Source organism: Bubalus kerabau, chromosome 1 (genome assembly GCF_029407905.1).
Source record: "Bubalus kerabau isolate K-KA32 ecotype Philippines breed swamp buffalo chromosome 1, PCC_UOA_SB_1v2, whole genome shotgun sequence".
Classification (NCBI taxonomy): domain Eukaryota; kingdom Metazoa; phylum Chordata; class Mammalia; order Artiodactyla; family Bovidae; genus Bubalus; species Bubalus kerabau.
Genome location: NC_073624.1, coordinates 238,494,146 through 238,510,726, shown reverse-complemented (window position 1 = coordinate 238,510,726; position 16,581 = coordinate 238,494,146). Strand labels below are relative to the sequence as shown.

General features: G+C 43.1%; 1 protein-coding gene across 1 annotated transcript in view; it reads right to left on the bottom strand.

Annotated features, from left to right (window-relative positions):
* Positions 1-6,960: 6,960 nt before the first annotated feature.
* The window catches only part of CYFIP2 (cytoplasmic FMR1 interacting protein 2), a 113,443-nt gene continuing 103,822 nt past the window's right edge, over positions 6,961-16,581 (bottom strand). Inside the window, exons 28-30 of the mRNA XM_055560626.1 lie at positions 14,449-14,687; positions 12,585-12,732; positions 6,961-10,138 (exon numbers count right to left, since the gene is read on the bottom strand). Of these exons, the coding sequence (XP_055416601.1) occupies positions 9,971-10,138; positions 12,585-12,732; positions 14,449-14,687 (555 nt within the window). The 3' untranslated portion in view covers positions 6,961-9,970. The remainder of the gene's footprint in view (positions 10,139-12,584; positions 12,733-14,448; positions 14,688-16,581) is intronic.

Sequence of the window (16,581 nt, the reverse complement as noted above, 5' to 3'; positions counted from 1 at the left end):
ATTCAACTATTCTTGGGGTCACATATAAATATTGTCATTACAGAAAATATACACTCACATTTTATTATATAAATTTATTACATAAACATCCCTTACATTACAGTTTTCATTGTCTTATAAAGCAGTATCTAGAGCCTACAGTATTTTTTGAATTGTTCTTTTAAATCTTTCAATCTTGGAATATTATGAGGAAACCTCCCTAAACACAATATGTGACTCAATCTATTGTGATTTCCCTCAACTAAGAGTATACTTTGTGGAGGAGGAAATGGCAACCCACTCCAGTTTTCTTGCCTGGGAAATCTCATAGACAGAGGAGCCTGGTAGGCTACAGTCCATGAGGTCGCAAAAGAATCAGGCACAATTTAGCAACTAAATAACAGCAAGAAGTACATGTTGCGTACCAGGAACAAACATAATGTTGCAGTTCAATTATACTTCAAAAACAAACACATTCCTGGAAGAAGAGATCACATTTGCAGTGAGAGGGAACAGAATGAAGCAGGCCAAAACTTTGTTACAAGATAAGTAAGTACTAGGCATGAAATACACAACATAGTTTAACTGTTGTAAGTTACATACAATAGTTACTGGGAGTAAATCCTAAGAACTCTTACCACTAAGAACATTTTTTCTATTCATCTTATTTATATATATATATATATATATAGTGATTGATATTCACTAAATTTGTGAATATTTCATGATGTTAAGATTTCACAAATGATGTTAACATTTCATGATCTATGTAAATCAAATCATTATGCTTTTCAGCTTAAATTTATTCAGTGCTGTATGTCAATTATATCTCGATAAAATTGGAAGAATGTTTTAAAATAGTAAATGATACTGAAAGAGATAATAGGTACAGAAAATAATGAAGATATGCTTCACATCAAGTTTATTTTTTTGTGATTCTAACTCATAAAAATAAATATAAATACTAATTCATAACTATTTTTTAAGCTAAAGAATGAGACTATATTTTGACCTATAATAGCTGAAAAATAGTTTGTAAACAAATCAGTTTGGGATTATTCACATGTGAGTCTTCTCAGTCATGCAAAATACTTAGTTCATTGTTTGCATGTCTTTATATTTCACTGGAAGGCCATTTCTCTAAAATTTATAAAGATATGCTTTGATCCTCTTAGACAAATTTAGATACCTTTTACTTTTTGTAATAATAATAGCAGGAAATAGTTCATAGTGAGTGTTGCTGCTGCTGCTAAGTCGCTTCAGTCATGTCCGACTCTGTGTGACTCCATAGACGGCAGCCCACCAGGCTTCCCCATCCCTGGGATTCTCCAGGCAAGAACACTGGAGTGGGTTGCCATTTCCTTCTCCCAAGCATGAAAGTGAAAAGTCAAAGTAAAGTCGCTCAGTTGTGTCTGACTCTAGCGACCCCATGGACTGCAGCCTACCAGGCTCCTCCGTCCATGGGATTTTCCAGGCAAAAGTACTGGAGTGGGGTGCCATTGCCTTCTCCGTAGTGAGTGAGAGTGACTACAAATTCAAAGTTAATTTTACTTCCCTCCAAGATAGCTCATTCTATTAGGATCTTCTGTGATTTGACTAAACTCTTCCAGTGTTTCTTTTACCTTATCTAAATGAAGTCTAATTACTTTAACAGAATTTTGTCGGCAATTCCATTGAGTGTGTGAAATAGGTCTTAATATGAACATTTCACCAAATGTTCTATTTTTTAACAGCTCCGTAAAATATTGTACATAATCTTTATACATTAAAGGGACACTTGTAACCATGTTTCCTAATAATAAATTCAAACTATTTGCTGTCCATGGCCCAAAAATTACTTGGGGGTTTTCAGCTAAAAATGCCGTCATCATAGGCTAGCCCTCTTTTCTTTTATATACATACCTCTCTTTGAAGGCTTGAAAATAGTGTTTAAGAAGTATTTCTCAAAGCAGTGCATGCCAGCCTCAAACAGTCCAGGGCCCCAGAATCAGCATCTTTCCCAGATTTATTTTCTTCTTCATTGTTATGGGCTGAGTTCCTCAATTGATACAAATTTCATTCAATTCCTGTGTTGAAGCCCTAGCCCCCAGTACTTCAGAATGGGATTCTAGAGGAGACAGAGCTTCTATTGAGGTAACTAAGGTAAAATGAGGTCATAACCAATGGGCCCTAACCAATGTGACTGGTGTCCTTAGGAGACTCTGACAGAGACACAGAGGAAAGACCATGTGAAGACAGGGTGAATATAGGCATCTATAAATCAAGGAGAGAGATATTAGGAGAAACCAACCCTGCTGACACCTTGATCTTGGACTTCTAGCCTCCAGAATTTTAAGAAAACACATTTTTCTGTTGTTTCAGCCACCTGGGCTGTGGTATTTTGTCATGGCAATCCTGTGTAACTCTGTATTCACACAGCAAGTGAATACACACAGTTATGCTATATTCTGTCCTTTATTGTGCCTATCTTTGCATAAAATGTTCCCTTGGTATCTCTAATTTTCTTGAAGAGGTCTCTAGCTTCATCCATTCTATTGTTTTCCTCTATTTCTTTGCAACTTAGGAAGGCTTTCTTATCATTCCTTGCTATTCTTTGGAACTCTGCATTCAGATGGGTATATCTTTCCTTTTCTCCCTTGCCTTTCAGAAGAAGGCTGAGCACCGAAGACATAATGCTTTTGAACTGTGGTGTTGGAGAAGACTCTGAGAGTCCCTTGGGCTGCAAGGAGATCCAACCAGTCAACCCTAAAGGAAATCGCTCCTGAATATTCATTGGAAGGACTGATGCTGAAGCTGAAGCTCCAATACTTTGGCCACCCAATGCAAAGAGCTGACTTTTTGGAAAAGACTCGGATGCTGGGAAAGAATGAAGGCAGGAGGTGAAGGGGATGACAGAGGATGAGATGGTTGGATGGTATCACTTGCTCAATGCACATGAGTTTGAGCTAGCTCCAGGAGACAGTGAAGGACAGGGAAGCCTGGCGTGCTGCAGTCCACGAGGTCACAAAGAGTCAGACACAGCTGAGCGACTGAACAATAACCACCTTATGTTCTTCCATCATGAAAATGCTTCCCTTTTCCACCTGAATTCCTTCAATACTTTGTCAAGTCCCTACTTCCCTCCCCACTTGGATCCCATTGCCCAGGTGTCATGATTGCCCATGTATAAGTGGTTCTTCTCTAGTGGGAATTTAGAAAACTATCTTAACATGGATTTCCACATCCTGAGCCCAATGGTTTTAAAAGAATGTTCCATGAGAGAATCATTAGTGTTGCAGAGAAAGGAGTGTCTAAGGTCACAGCCATCTGGGAGACATGGTGTTAATCCAGGCTAATTATGTTCTACTAGACTCCTCCGATCACTGCCCATCTTCAAGAGGGGAGAGAGCATGACACATTCCCCAAATTTATTTGACCATGCAATTTTCTTTTCATTGGATCTAGCTCCAATGATGCTAGATCAAATATACCAGCCCTAAAGATGAGAACCCTTGGAGATGATATCACATGGCTGAGAAAGATTTTGAGTCTGTGAAGTTGTCAGGTCCCTCAAAGTACACCAGTAGGAAATGACCTAGTATGGGGATAGCAGAGCTGGAAGGAACCTTGGGTTATTTTGTCAACCTTGAAGATAAGGAAACTGAGGCCCTGAGAAATTCAAGGGTAGCCCAGACTGCAGCAATGAGGAGGGTCACTAATGAATTCTCTAGGACTCATCTCAGTGGTTGGTCTTTAGGAAATCTGGTGCTGTGTTCAGTTCAGTTCAGTCGCTCAGTCGTGTCTGACTCAAGGAAATCTGGTGCTGTGTAACACCGTGTAAATCTGGGAGCTGTGATGCTCCCAGCACCAGTGTTGGTCTTAAACACATCTTTCTAGTGATCTTCTAGTACCAACCTTTCTGATGAGTGCAAGAAGTCCCCAGGTGCCTTCAGCCTGAGAACTTCCCTGCCACTAGGCTGGACCTCTCCTTATAGCTGGTTTTGCTCTATTTTACATGGCATCTGGTCCCATCACTTCATGGGAAATAAATGGGGAAACAGTGTCAGACTTTATTTTGGGGGGCTTCAAAATCACTGCAGATGGTGACTGCAGCCATGAAATTAAAAGACGCTTACTCCTTGGAAGGAAAGTTATGGCCAACCTAGATAGCATATTCAAAAGCAGAGACATTACTTTGCCAACAAAGGTCCGTCTAGTCAAGGCTATGGTTTTTCATGGTCATGTATGGATGTGAGAGTTGGACTGTGAAGAAAGCTGAGCGCCGAAGAATTGATGCTTTTGAAGTGTGGTGTTGGAGAAGACTCTTGAGAGTCCCTTGGACTGCAAGGAGATCCAACTAGTCCATCCTAAAGGAGATCAGTCTTGGGTGTTCGTTGGAGGGACTGATGCTAAAGCTGACACTCCAATACTTTGGCCACCTCTTGCGAACAGTGGACTCATTGGAAAAGACGCTGATGCTGGGAGGGATTGGGGGCAGGAGAAGCAGCAGACGACAGAGGATGAGATGGCTGGATGGCATCAGTGACTCAATGGACATGAGTTTGGGTGGACTCTGGGAGTTGGTGATGGACAGGGAAGCCTGGCATGCTGTGATTCATGGGGTCGCAGAGTCAGACACAACTAAGTGACTGAACTGAACTGAACTTATCCAAAGCCCCCCAAAGTCCAGTAATCAAACTCCTAAGTCCAGTCTTGAGGTCCGGCCTGAATGATTGATTTAGTATAGTGTAACAACAAAAGCCGAGCCTTTAGAACAGGGTTCAAATTCTAGCTGTCACTTATAACCATGTGAAAATAAACACACTGCATAGTCTCTCTGTCAAAGGTGGAATTTAGCACAGTGACTGGTTGATTCAAAGGAATGGATGAATGGAATTTAGCATGATGCCCACACACATCAGGCCTTATTACATATTAGTTTCATGCTTCCTCTTAGAACTAGGGATGTATTGATAAATGATATATATGAGATAGGATAGAAAGCCCAGACATAAACCCATGTACTCATGGTAAATTCTTTTACAATAAAGGAGGTAAGAATATATAATGGAGAAAAAGACAATCTCTTCAATAAGTAGTGCTGAAAAACTGGACAGCTACAGGTAAAACAGTAAACTTAGAACATTCCCTAACAACATATACAAACAAACTCAAAACGGACTAAAGACCTAAATGTAAGTCTGATAAAACTGCTAGAGGAAAGCATAGGCAGAACACTCTTTGACATAAATCAGAGCAATATTTTTTTTGTTTGGATTCCTTTCCTAAAGCAAAAGTAAACAAATGAGACCTAGTTAAATTTAAAAGCTTTTGCACAGCAAAGAAAACTGTTGACAAAATGAAAAGACAACCTACTGCGTAGGAGAAGATATTTGCAAATGATATAACTAACAAGGGGTTAACATTCAATGTATATAAACAGTTCTTATGATTCTACATCAACAAAATAAATTACCTGGTTGAAAAAATGGGCAGAAGAACTATATAGACATTTTCTCAAAGAGGACACGCAGATGGCCAACAGGCACATAAAAGGATGCTCAATATTGACAATAATCAGGGAAATGCAAATCAAACCTACAGTGGGATATCACCTCACACTTGCCAGGACAGTTATCAACAAAAAGAACACAGACAACCTGTCAGCAAGGATGTGAAAAGAAAGGAACACTCTTACACTTTTGGTAGGAACATATATTGGTGCTGCCGCTGCTGCTAAGTCGCTTCAGTCGTGTCTGACTCTGTGCGACCCCATAGATGGCAGCCCACCAGGCTCCGCTGTCCCTGGGATTCTCCAGGCAAGAACACTGGAGTGGGCTGCCATTTCCTTCTCCAATGCATGAAAGGGAAAAGTGAAAGTGAAGTCTCTCAGTCGTGTCCGACTCTTAGCGACCCCATGGACTGCAGCCTACCAGGCTCCTCCATCCATGGGATTTTCCAGGCAAGAGCACTGGAGTGGGGTGCCATTGGTGCAGCCACTATGAAAAACAACATGCAGGTTACTTAAACTAAAAATATGCTTACCATATGATCCACCAATCCACTCCTGGGCATATATCCAGAAAAGACAAAAATTCTAATTCGAAAAGATACAGGCACCCCAAGGTTCATAACAGCACTACTTATAATAGCAGACATGAAAGCCATGTAAATGTCCATTAACAGATGAAAGGTGTGTGTGTGTGTGTACACATAATATTCCACAATGGAATATTACTCAACCATTAAAAGAACAAAATAATGCAATATGCAGCAACAAGGATGGACCAAATTATTATCATACTAAGTCAGACAAATTATCATATGATATCACTTATAAGTAAAATCTAAAAAATGATACAAATGAACTTATTTACAAAACAGAAATAGACTTACAGACACAGAAAGCATATTTACGGTTATCAAAGAGGAAAGGTAGGGAGGGATAAATTAGGAGTTTGGGATTAACAGATACACACTACTACTAATATATATATAAAACTTAAAAATAACAAAGACCTACTGTATAGCACAGAGAACTATATTCAATATCTTAAAATAATCTATAATGGAAAAGTTTCTGAAAAAGAGTAGATATATATATAACTGAATCACTTTGCTGTACATCTGAAACTAACACAACATTGTAAACCAACCACACTCCAATTAAAAAAATAAAAAACGCCCAAAACCCAAAAAAAACAAAAACAACAAACAAAAAACAGCACTAAGAATCTAGGCTGCAGAATTATACTGTGAGACTATGAAAGCCCTAGGCTCAGGAAACATCTCCAATATCAAGCCCAGAGTAAGTCAATTTATAAAGATATAATTCCCCCTGTAAGAAAGCAAAACAAGCCATTAGGTTAGGGTGCAGCATCTTTATATTCTTTATGTTCCTCCATTCTCTTTCAGGTTGTCTCCTTAGTTACCAATTTTCCCGTGGTCTTCCACAGATTAACTAGGACTAGAATATGAACCAGAATCAAGACAAGACACTCATTTCACGAGTTTGGAAGCAGTTTTAATGGAGATGGAAATGTTTATCAACTCAACACAGGTACCCCAAAATACAAAGCAAAATATCATCTTCAGCTGCATAGCAAATATGATTTAAGAATTTAACATCATTATTTGATCACAAGCGTAAATATAAGTCACCATAAATAAATGTAAATTCATTGTACAAAAATCCCCGACAACTCTTAATACAAATATGGTACATTTGACAGTTTGTGAAACAGAATTTTTTTAAACCTTTTAAAACCTAAGATTTTATTTTTCTTGGTTCTTAGATACACAAAAAATCAAAAGAGGGGCAGTAACACCAGGAAGGAAAGAATATTAAACCCGTTCTGTATTTGTGAATCAATGCTGCTGGTGAGCCAGGGAAATGAAACATCTCTCCTAAAGGTGAAGACCTCAATTTACTGAGATAAAATCTCTTGAGGACAATGGGATTCTACCAGAGGGTCAAAGTCAGGGCTATGATAGGATGGGAGGGGCAGATTGTTGAAATATCAATCTCATCAAATGGGTGACCCAAACCTCAACAAAGCAATAGTCAAGGATTTAGAATGATCTCCAGGACTTAATAGAGAGTCAAGTAGCTGAGAAAGTGAGCAAGCTACTGTACCCAGACAGGCCTGAAGACTCAGAAGACTCTGGAGCTTAGAAATTTTATGCAGGTTTTGAAGGTGAGTTTTACCATATAGTTCTCCCATGTGGTGTAACCCCTCACTTTTGCCTTTGGGACACACGTATGATCTTCAAGAAGGAAAAAATGAGAGAGAGAGAGAGAGAGAGAGAGAGAGAGAGAGAGAAATACTATTCCTATGAGAATAGGATCTGACAGCTTGTACCCTGACTCACTTTCCTTCCCTACAGTTATTTTTTTTCATGGCTCAGAGGGAGCTCAAAGCCCAAGGTTAGCAGTGCAGGGGTCCTCTACAGGGTCCTCAGACTCTGATGTGTAACAGAACAATCCAGCTTGTGGCAAGTGCAGATTTCTCAATTCTGCTCCCAGAGATGCAGGATTGGTGGGTTTGAGGTAGGCCCAGGAATCTGCATCAAACGTGCTAATCTCAGAAGTCCTGATGGAGGTGGCCTTTGGATCACACTTGGCGAGCCCCACCTCTGTCCTCCTTGGTGAACATGAGTGGATAACACAAACCTCCTGCTATGGACACTTCTTTGCTCTTGCCTGGGGATGAAATGGGCCATCTGGATAATGGAAAAAATTTCTATTCATCTGCCCTGAGTGAGGCAATCATTATTGGTTTATTTTCTCTCTTTTCCTTCCTGGGCCAGGGAAGAAATACCAAATTGTCTCATTTTATATGTTCTTATAAGCTCAGGCTCACAGATTCCCTTTGATGATAAGGTGCTCTGTAAGCACATTCATTTCCCAAAGGCTTCTGTCCTTCTGAACAGCTTCCCCATGCTCAGTAAGAGATTCTGCAAGGAATTTTGATTCATTCTGGGAAATGGAAGTAGGCATGGTTGGATGGCATCACTGACTCAATGGACATGAGTTTGAGCAAACTCTGGGAGATGGTGAAGAACAGGGAAGCCCAGCGTGCTGCAGTCCATGGGGTCACAAATAGTCGGACACGACTGAGCAACTGAACAACAATGTCCCTGTGAGATATGACCCATATCTCAAAATCTAAGTTAAGGAACATCAAAGAACAGAAGCCAAAGGTCAAATGTCTCCAGAATCTTTCAGCTTCTAGGACAATAAAAGTCCTGATTCATTAGAACAGGGTTCCTCTTTGGGTGTATTTTAGTATTAAAAGAGGCTTCCCAGGTGGTGCTAGTGGTAAAGAGTCTGCCTGACCATGCAGGAGATGCAAGAGACGTGGGTTTGATCCCTGGGTTGGTTGGTATTAAAAGCTCATTGACAAGTATTATTTACACTCCTTACCTCCTTGACCCCAAGGTGTTTCTGGATTCTGTTAAAATAACCCTTTAATATTTTCTTTCTTGTGAGGGTTTTTCTTGATGAGAGATTCTGTGCCAAGAAGTGGCCCCTAATTTGGTTGCTGGCTAATGCTGTGGGCAGTGCATGTCTGGCCAGTAGTACAGTGCTCACTCTCTGGGGGACTTGGTGCTAAGTATTTGTTCAATAAATAAAGGACCCTCTCACCATGAAGCTGATGCAGTGTTCTAACAGCTTTCTGTTTTGGACTATGGAATTCCTGGCTGTGTTCATAAATACTGCTTCTACACAGCAGGCCTGACCATCTTTCTACCCCATTTCCACTCACCCATTCCAGCTGTGAATGCATTTCTGAGTTCTCCCTAGGAGTGCCCTGAGAGGGGAGTCAGGATGTGGTTTTAAGAGTCCATGGAAGGCCAAAGGCAACATCTCAACACCATCTACCATGGTACTGATACCAGGAAGCTCGTCGCCCATTCACCATGGCTCTCAGTGCTTGGTCCAGGAGTACACTTGGTGGTTGAATCCCTGGCATCTGGAGCAGGACAAGATGACACGGTGGGAAGTGGGGGGAGGGAGCCAAAGGAGGCGAAGATGCTAGGAAGTGGAATCATGCCTGTCAAGCCAGGCTGACATCTTGGGGCATGGCCACACTCTTTTCTCCATCTCTAAGACTTCAGTCCTGGGGTTGCATGTGGCCACTGGGCAGGAGGTCACAATCGGGGAGGAGGTTTTGTGTAGCAACCATGGATGTGGGGACCATGAGATGGAGAAAGCGTGAAACTAGGGCTCTTAACATAGCTGAGGGGAAAAAGAGAAAAAAGCAAGTACTGCCCTGTTTCTGTTCTTCTTCTTTTTTTTCATTTACACTATGGAAAAACCACCATGGAGATGTCACGGGAGAGCATGCAGAGGCCCAGCCCTTGGGAGGTGCAGATGTGTTTGGGGAGGTTCTTGTTTGCTTCCAGGTTCATCTCACACATTGTCCAGTCGGACCCTGTTGCAGGCTGGCTGTGGCTTTCTCTCTCCTGCTTCTTCTCCTCCGGCTCGAGGGTTTGCAGGACCTTCTGCCTAGCAGGTGGTAGCCAGGGACTGGTGGATGGGCGGCTGGAAGCAGCGCACATGCTCCACGGTGGAACTGTCCGTCTCCACGGACTTCATGTACTTGTTCAGGATGGCAAAAACCTCATTGTTCAAGATCTGGTATTTCCTGATCCTGTCTGCCATCTTCTTCAGGGGCTGGAGAAGGACAGGGGCATGTAGGTTAGGAGTGGGAGGAGGGGATAGAGAGATCAAGAGCAACGGAAGAATATAGTTGAGGGTGGGTTCCAGAGTCCTGATGCTTCAATGGTAATGCCACTCTCTTGCTTAAAGGCCTCCTATGGGAGCCCAGAGCTTGACAATGAAATGTGAACTTAACCATAAAACCCTTTACATGAGTTTCAAAACTTACCACAAAGCTGCAATAATCAAAATAGTGTGAAGACAGACATATGGACCAATGGATTAGACAGCCCAGAAATAAAGACTTTCATATATGGTCAAATGATTTTTGACAAGGGTGCCTGCAACATTTAATGGAGAAAGAATGGTCTTTTCCACAAATGGTGCTGGGAAGACTGGCACACAGAAGAAAGAATTTGGATTTTTATTTTATACCATACACAAAACATAAGTTCAAAATGGATTAAAGACCTAAACATAAGAGCAAAAACTATACAACCTTTAGAAGAAAACATAGACAAAAAGCTTTATAACACTGAGCCCGGCAATGACTTCTTGGAATATGGCACCAAGGCACAGGTAACAAATAATAAATTGGAATTCATCAAAACTAAAAAAGTATTTGCATCAAAGGACACTATCAGCAGAGTGAAAAGGTGATTCAAAGAATGAAAGAAAACATTTTCAAATCTTGTATCTGATTAGGGATTAATACCCAGAATACAGAAAGGACTTGTGCAATTAAATAATAGCAAAAAACCAAGCAAACAAACAAAAAAAACCAACCAGCCCAATTAAAAAGTGAGCAAAACACTTGGGTAGACATTTCTCCAAAGAAGGGTAAACAAATAGCCAATAAGCACACAAAAAGATGGTAATATCACTAATCATTAAGGAAATGTGAATCAAAACCACAGTGAGATACCACTTCATACACATTAAGGTGGCTAGTTCCAAAAATATACAGAAAATAACAAGTGCTGGGAGGATATAAAGAAACTGGAACTCATATATTGCTGGTGAGAAAGTAAAATGATGTTGTGCCTGTGGAAAACATTATGGGGGTCCTCAAAAATTGACGATAGAATTACCACACGATCCAGCAATTCCAATTTTAGGTATATACCACAAAGCAATGAAAGCAGGGTCTGGAACAGTTATCTGTACACTCACGACACAGCAGCATTATTCACAACAGCCAAAATGTGAGAGCAACTCAAGTGTCCATCAACTGACCAGTGGATAAACAAAATGTCATGCACACATACAATGGAATACTATTTAGCCTTTAAAGGAAGATGATTCTGACACATGCTATTAATACAACACAGTACACCCTGAACACATTATTCTGAGTCCAAGAATTCAACTTATATGAAGTACCTAGAGCAGTCAAATTCATAGAGAAAGAAAGTGAAGAGTTACCAGAGGCTGGAGGGAGGCAGAATGGCGAGTTAGTGTTTAACCAAGCACAGAGTTTCATTTGGGGAAGACAAAAAGTTCTGGAGATGGAGTGTAATAAATAATAAATTGGAATCCATCAAAATTAAAAATGCATTTGCATCAAAGGACACTATCAACAGAGTGAAAAGGCGACTCAAGGAATGAAAGAAAACACTTTCAAATCATGTATCTGATCAGGGACTAATATCCAGAACACAGAAAGAACTCCTGCAATTAAATAACAGCAAGAAAAAAAAAAATGGGATGGTTGCACAAGGTGAGTGAATTTAATGCAGTAAACAGTTCAAAATGATTAAACTCTACTGAACTGAACACTTAAAAATAGTTAAAATAAAACAATTTTATGTTATGTATATTCTACTTCATGAAGATTGTCACCTTTATGAAGTGGTGCCTGCCTTTTTTCCCTCTCGGCTGGTCCTGGAGACCCACCAGGACCATCTTCCAGCCATCCATCCTCACGCCTCTGTGCCTTTACCCTAGCCAGTCCCTTTGTCTAGAACATCTCCCCCATTCTGCACTCCATTTTCTGCCTGTCTATTTGCAGTTGGTCATTCAGGACTTTGCCCAAGCATCACCTCTATGGGGAGCCTTCTGAGGCCTCTCCCCAGCCCCTCAGTCTGGTTTAGCTGGCCCTTCCTCATGCTCCCATGGCAGCCCCGCTCATCCCACCACAGTGCTCATCCCATCCCCATGCCTGCACAACAGTGTCTGTGCAGATGATGAAGGGGCATGAGCAGACTCTGACTGGCACAGGGAAGGTGTGTTTCAGCTCTGGAGGCTGGCCCTGCCCTGCGGGGTGACCTGATTCATCCCAGTGACTTACAAGCCAGTGACTCATGGCTTCCTATGAGAAGGTCACCAGCTGCTGAGTGTCTCCGCACCTACCTGCGGTGTAGGGAGTTGGCCTCCACAAGGAGCTCACCCTCCTTGGCAGATGAAAGCCTGCTTGTCAGGCCTGGCCCCCTCTCCCAGGCCCCAGCCACGAGCTGCTTACCACATTCTTAATGATTTCATCTTTCCCGTCTTGCCTCTGAACTTTGAGCAGGTGGTAACAGAAGTCAAACAGGTCGAAGCGACGCTGCTGGCCCAGCAGGACGATGATGGAGCAGCCAGCCCAGTTCAAGCCATCTCCGAAACACTGCCTGGGAGCGGGAGAGGAAGCAGCTGGAATGAGAGGTGGGAGGGAGTGGGGGGAGGAGCCCTCATCTTGGACCATCTCTGGGCCAATTCTCTTAATCTGTAAAATGGGTACATGGGAATTTGCGACTATGGATTCATTTGTTCCCAGGACTGAGGTTACAATATAAGCCCTTCTAACCACAGAGGTGTCAGTCTGTCACCCCACCGATGTAAGAAAAATCAGCTTTGAAGAAGACAAATTTGCAAGAAAAAAAAAATCCAACCAGCCTTTGAGATTTATTCAACCAATCAGAATTCTGATGAGATGCTGTCTTGGTTCTGGACAAGAATCAGAGGAAACCTGTGAGGTGAAGGGCCATTTTGAACCAGACCAACTGGCCAGTGTAGGCTGAGAGGGCAGGGATGGGGGGGCATGGTGGGGCCATGAGCAGATGTTGCTGGTGTTGGGGGCTGCCAGTCCTCTCGAGTCTGGTAAAACTAAGCCTGCACAACCTCAACTCTCAACAGCAATGCAGGTGATTTGGGAGGCTGTGGGGCATCTCTCGGCTGAATCTCTCGTCCTTCATCAGCAGCTGAATCTCACTGGAAAGGTTCCCAGCTTCCTCACTGCTGTCGCTGAAAGTGCAGCCACTCTGGAAAACAGCCTTCCCATCCCACTCCTCCAGGGGGACCTCTGTGGCCCCCATGTGCCTTTCAGAGGCAGGCCTGGTCTGCTCCCCTCACACTCTGCTCTGCTGTGTAGCTGGGCAAGCGACGGGAGAATGGGGCTCTGCTTCTGCTTTTTCTGAGGACAGGACTGGGCCCTTCTCAAAGGCTCCCCTCCCCGTTTTTCAGGAGCAGAGGCCTCATGAGCAAGGTGGGGCCCAGCTGCTGCTGGTGAAGCCTTTCTCTGTTCTATGAGCCCTGGGGTTCTGTGTGGGAGATGGCAATGTGCAGTGAGGTCTTGATGCCGAGACCTTGCCTGGGCTCCATCCTGCCCCTTCTGTTGGCCCACCTTCCAGTCTTGGGAAGACAGAACCTTAGAGGTCTGAGGCCTTGATATGCACACACTCCATCTCTGCCTCAAACAACCTGGAGCTTTTCCTGGGAGGTCTCCTTTTCCCCTCTAAGAGCTGCATCCTAAGCAATGTTCCAGCTCAGTTGTAGTCCGTGAATTAAATTCCAATAATCCTCTTGTCCAATACTTTGTCCACCTGATGCAAAGAACTGACTCATTGGAAAAGATCCTGATGCTGGGAAAGATTGAAGGCAGGAGGAGAAGGGGACGACAGAGGATGAGATGGTTGGATGGCATCACCGACTCGATGGACATGAGTTTGAGCAGCCTCCGGGAACTGGTGAAGGACAGGGAGGCCTGGGTGCTGCAGTCCGTGGGGTCGCAGAGTCAGACTGAACTGAATCCTCTTGTCTCTCCTTGTGGGAATCTGTAGTCCTTCCTGTCCTTGCTGCCCGGTGGCCTCATTCAATCCACCTTATGTCTATACTCTCATCTCCTCTAGGCTCTGTGAATCCCACACACCAGGAACCATCTATGCTTTCGCTGGGCATGGGATTACATGCAGCACCTAGCACTCCGACCAACATAAAGCATGCCCTCAGTAAACTGCTGTTGGACCATCCCACCCCTGCCCTCCTTTCTGACTGAGCTCTGGCTGTATGATGGCTCTTAGGAGGACGAACAGGTTGGGGAGTGACCCCACCTTTCCGGGGCTACTTACTCAGCTGTGAATTCGTTAGTCCCCACGGGGATGCAGTAGACGAACTGCATGGCACTCCAGAGCCGGTGGAATTCCACGCACTCGTCCACGTGCATGACACCGTTGGTAGGTGGCGGGCCCCGCCAGACAGGGTCCTGCAGGTAGCTCCGGATGCGGGTCAGGATGACCTCAAACATGGACAGTCCACAGCATAGTCGCTCCTTGGTCAGCAGGTCACCCTCCCGAGCGATGGCGATTTGCTGGGAAGAGGAGAGTACATGAACCTTCCCGTCACATCTCAGACCCCATTTTCCACCCCTAACCCAAGATTCCCAAACTCTGAAGCTTGCTGCGCCTGTAATTTGTTCACCAGAACTGATGTCTTGCCCAGAGCAGGCAAGATAGTTTATAAACCTTAGTTCAACTGCAGGAAAGTCTTTGGGTAAGTAAAATCTAGGAGCCATCGATAGAGGAACAGTTAAAAAAATTTTAAATCTACCTATGTGATACAGGTAGATCTACAAAGAGTCAGGTAAGGTGGTCTGTGGTGTTCGAGAAGACTCTTGTGAGTCCCTTGGACTAAAAGGAGATCAACTGTCAATCCTAAAGGAAAGCAATCCTGAATACTCATTACAAGGACTGATCCTGAAGCTGAACTCCAATACTTTGGCACCTGATGAGAAAAACTGACTCCTTAGAAAAGACCCTGATTCTGGGAAAGATTAAAGCAGGAGGAGAAGGGGATGACAGAGGATGAGATGGTTGGATGGCATCACCAACTTGATGGACATGAGTTTGAGCAAGCTCTGGGAGTTGGTGATGGTCAGGGAAGCCTGGTGTGCTGCAGTCCATGGGGTCACAAAGAGATGGACCCGACGGAGCAACTGAGCTGAACTGAACAAAGAGTCAGACGTGACTGAGTGACTGAACAACAGCAACCTACCTAAATGCTACGGAGCCTTTGGAAAGACTTAGATGGCACAACTGCTAGTATTATTGTTACTAGTGAACTATTACCACCACTAGTGAGCCGCACTGTGTGTGTAATACACCAGGCCCTGTTCCATGCATTTGCTAAGTACTGACTTTGTTTAACTCTTCACATAAACCCCCTGCAGTAGATGCCATTATTATCCCCATTTTACTGAAGAAGAATCTGAGGTTCAGAGAGGCAGTCAGTGAGTGGAAAAGCTGGGATTTGAATCCCAGTAATCTAGATATGCGGATTAAATTGTTAAGTGAATAGAGCAAGTTGCAGAAAAGGGCATACACTAGAATCCTATTATGAGACATCAATAACACAATCCCACAGACAGACACACCGAACTCTGTGTGTAGGGGTTGTGTGAAAGTGTATAACATTCTAGAAGGATTACCGTCAGTTGTGAGAACAGATGGGCTTGGAGAAGTAGGTGGGGTATTCACTTTTTACCACAAATACTCTGTACAGATGAATGTGCTACAATGAGCATATGCTACTCTTAAAATTTTACCACTGATTTTACAGAATAATTTCCTTCAGTTAGAAGTCCTCTCACCACTGTCAACAATTTCTATTAAGAATTTAAACTGGCTGATCATTTGGCTTCTAGTTATTGCATCTCTAATAATCAGCAGGCTAGACTAGCACATCAAAACACATTACCATCTGTAGGAAGAAAAAATATCTGGGAGTAGAGATCACAAAACCGAATGCAAAGATAATATATATTAACATCTAAGGTCAAAGAGTTGGACACGACTGAGCGACTGAACTGAACTGTACTGAAGGTCAAAGTAAGATCTCCAGATCTTGGGACAAAGCTAAAGAGCGCTAGCTTCTGAGACTGAGAGGTCCCCAGGGCACTCCTGGGATCAGCTCCCCAGAGAGTTCAGGGTGGCTGGGGGGAGCCCGCCTGATTACCCCCAGTACAGCTCCCAGCCTCTAGCCCAGAGAGAGAGGGCAGCCTCAATTAAACTAATCCATCAAGGGAAATAAGTCAGGAAACACCAACGCTGGAGCCTGTCAGGAATGTGGGTCAGGAGTGCAGTTGTCATGACAACTACAAACTGAAAAGCCTCAGACAAAACTGTGAATTGGGGAAGAAGGATTTGACAACCTATGTTTCAAACAGGAGGGAGAGGGAACCCTGATTCACAAATACTCATCTTGGT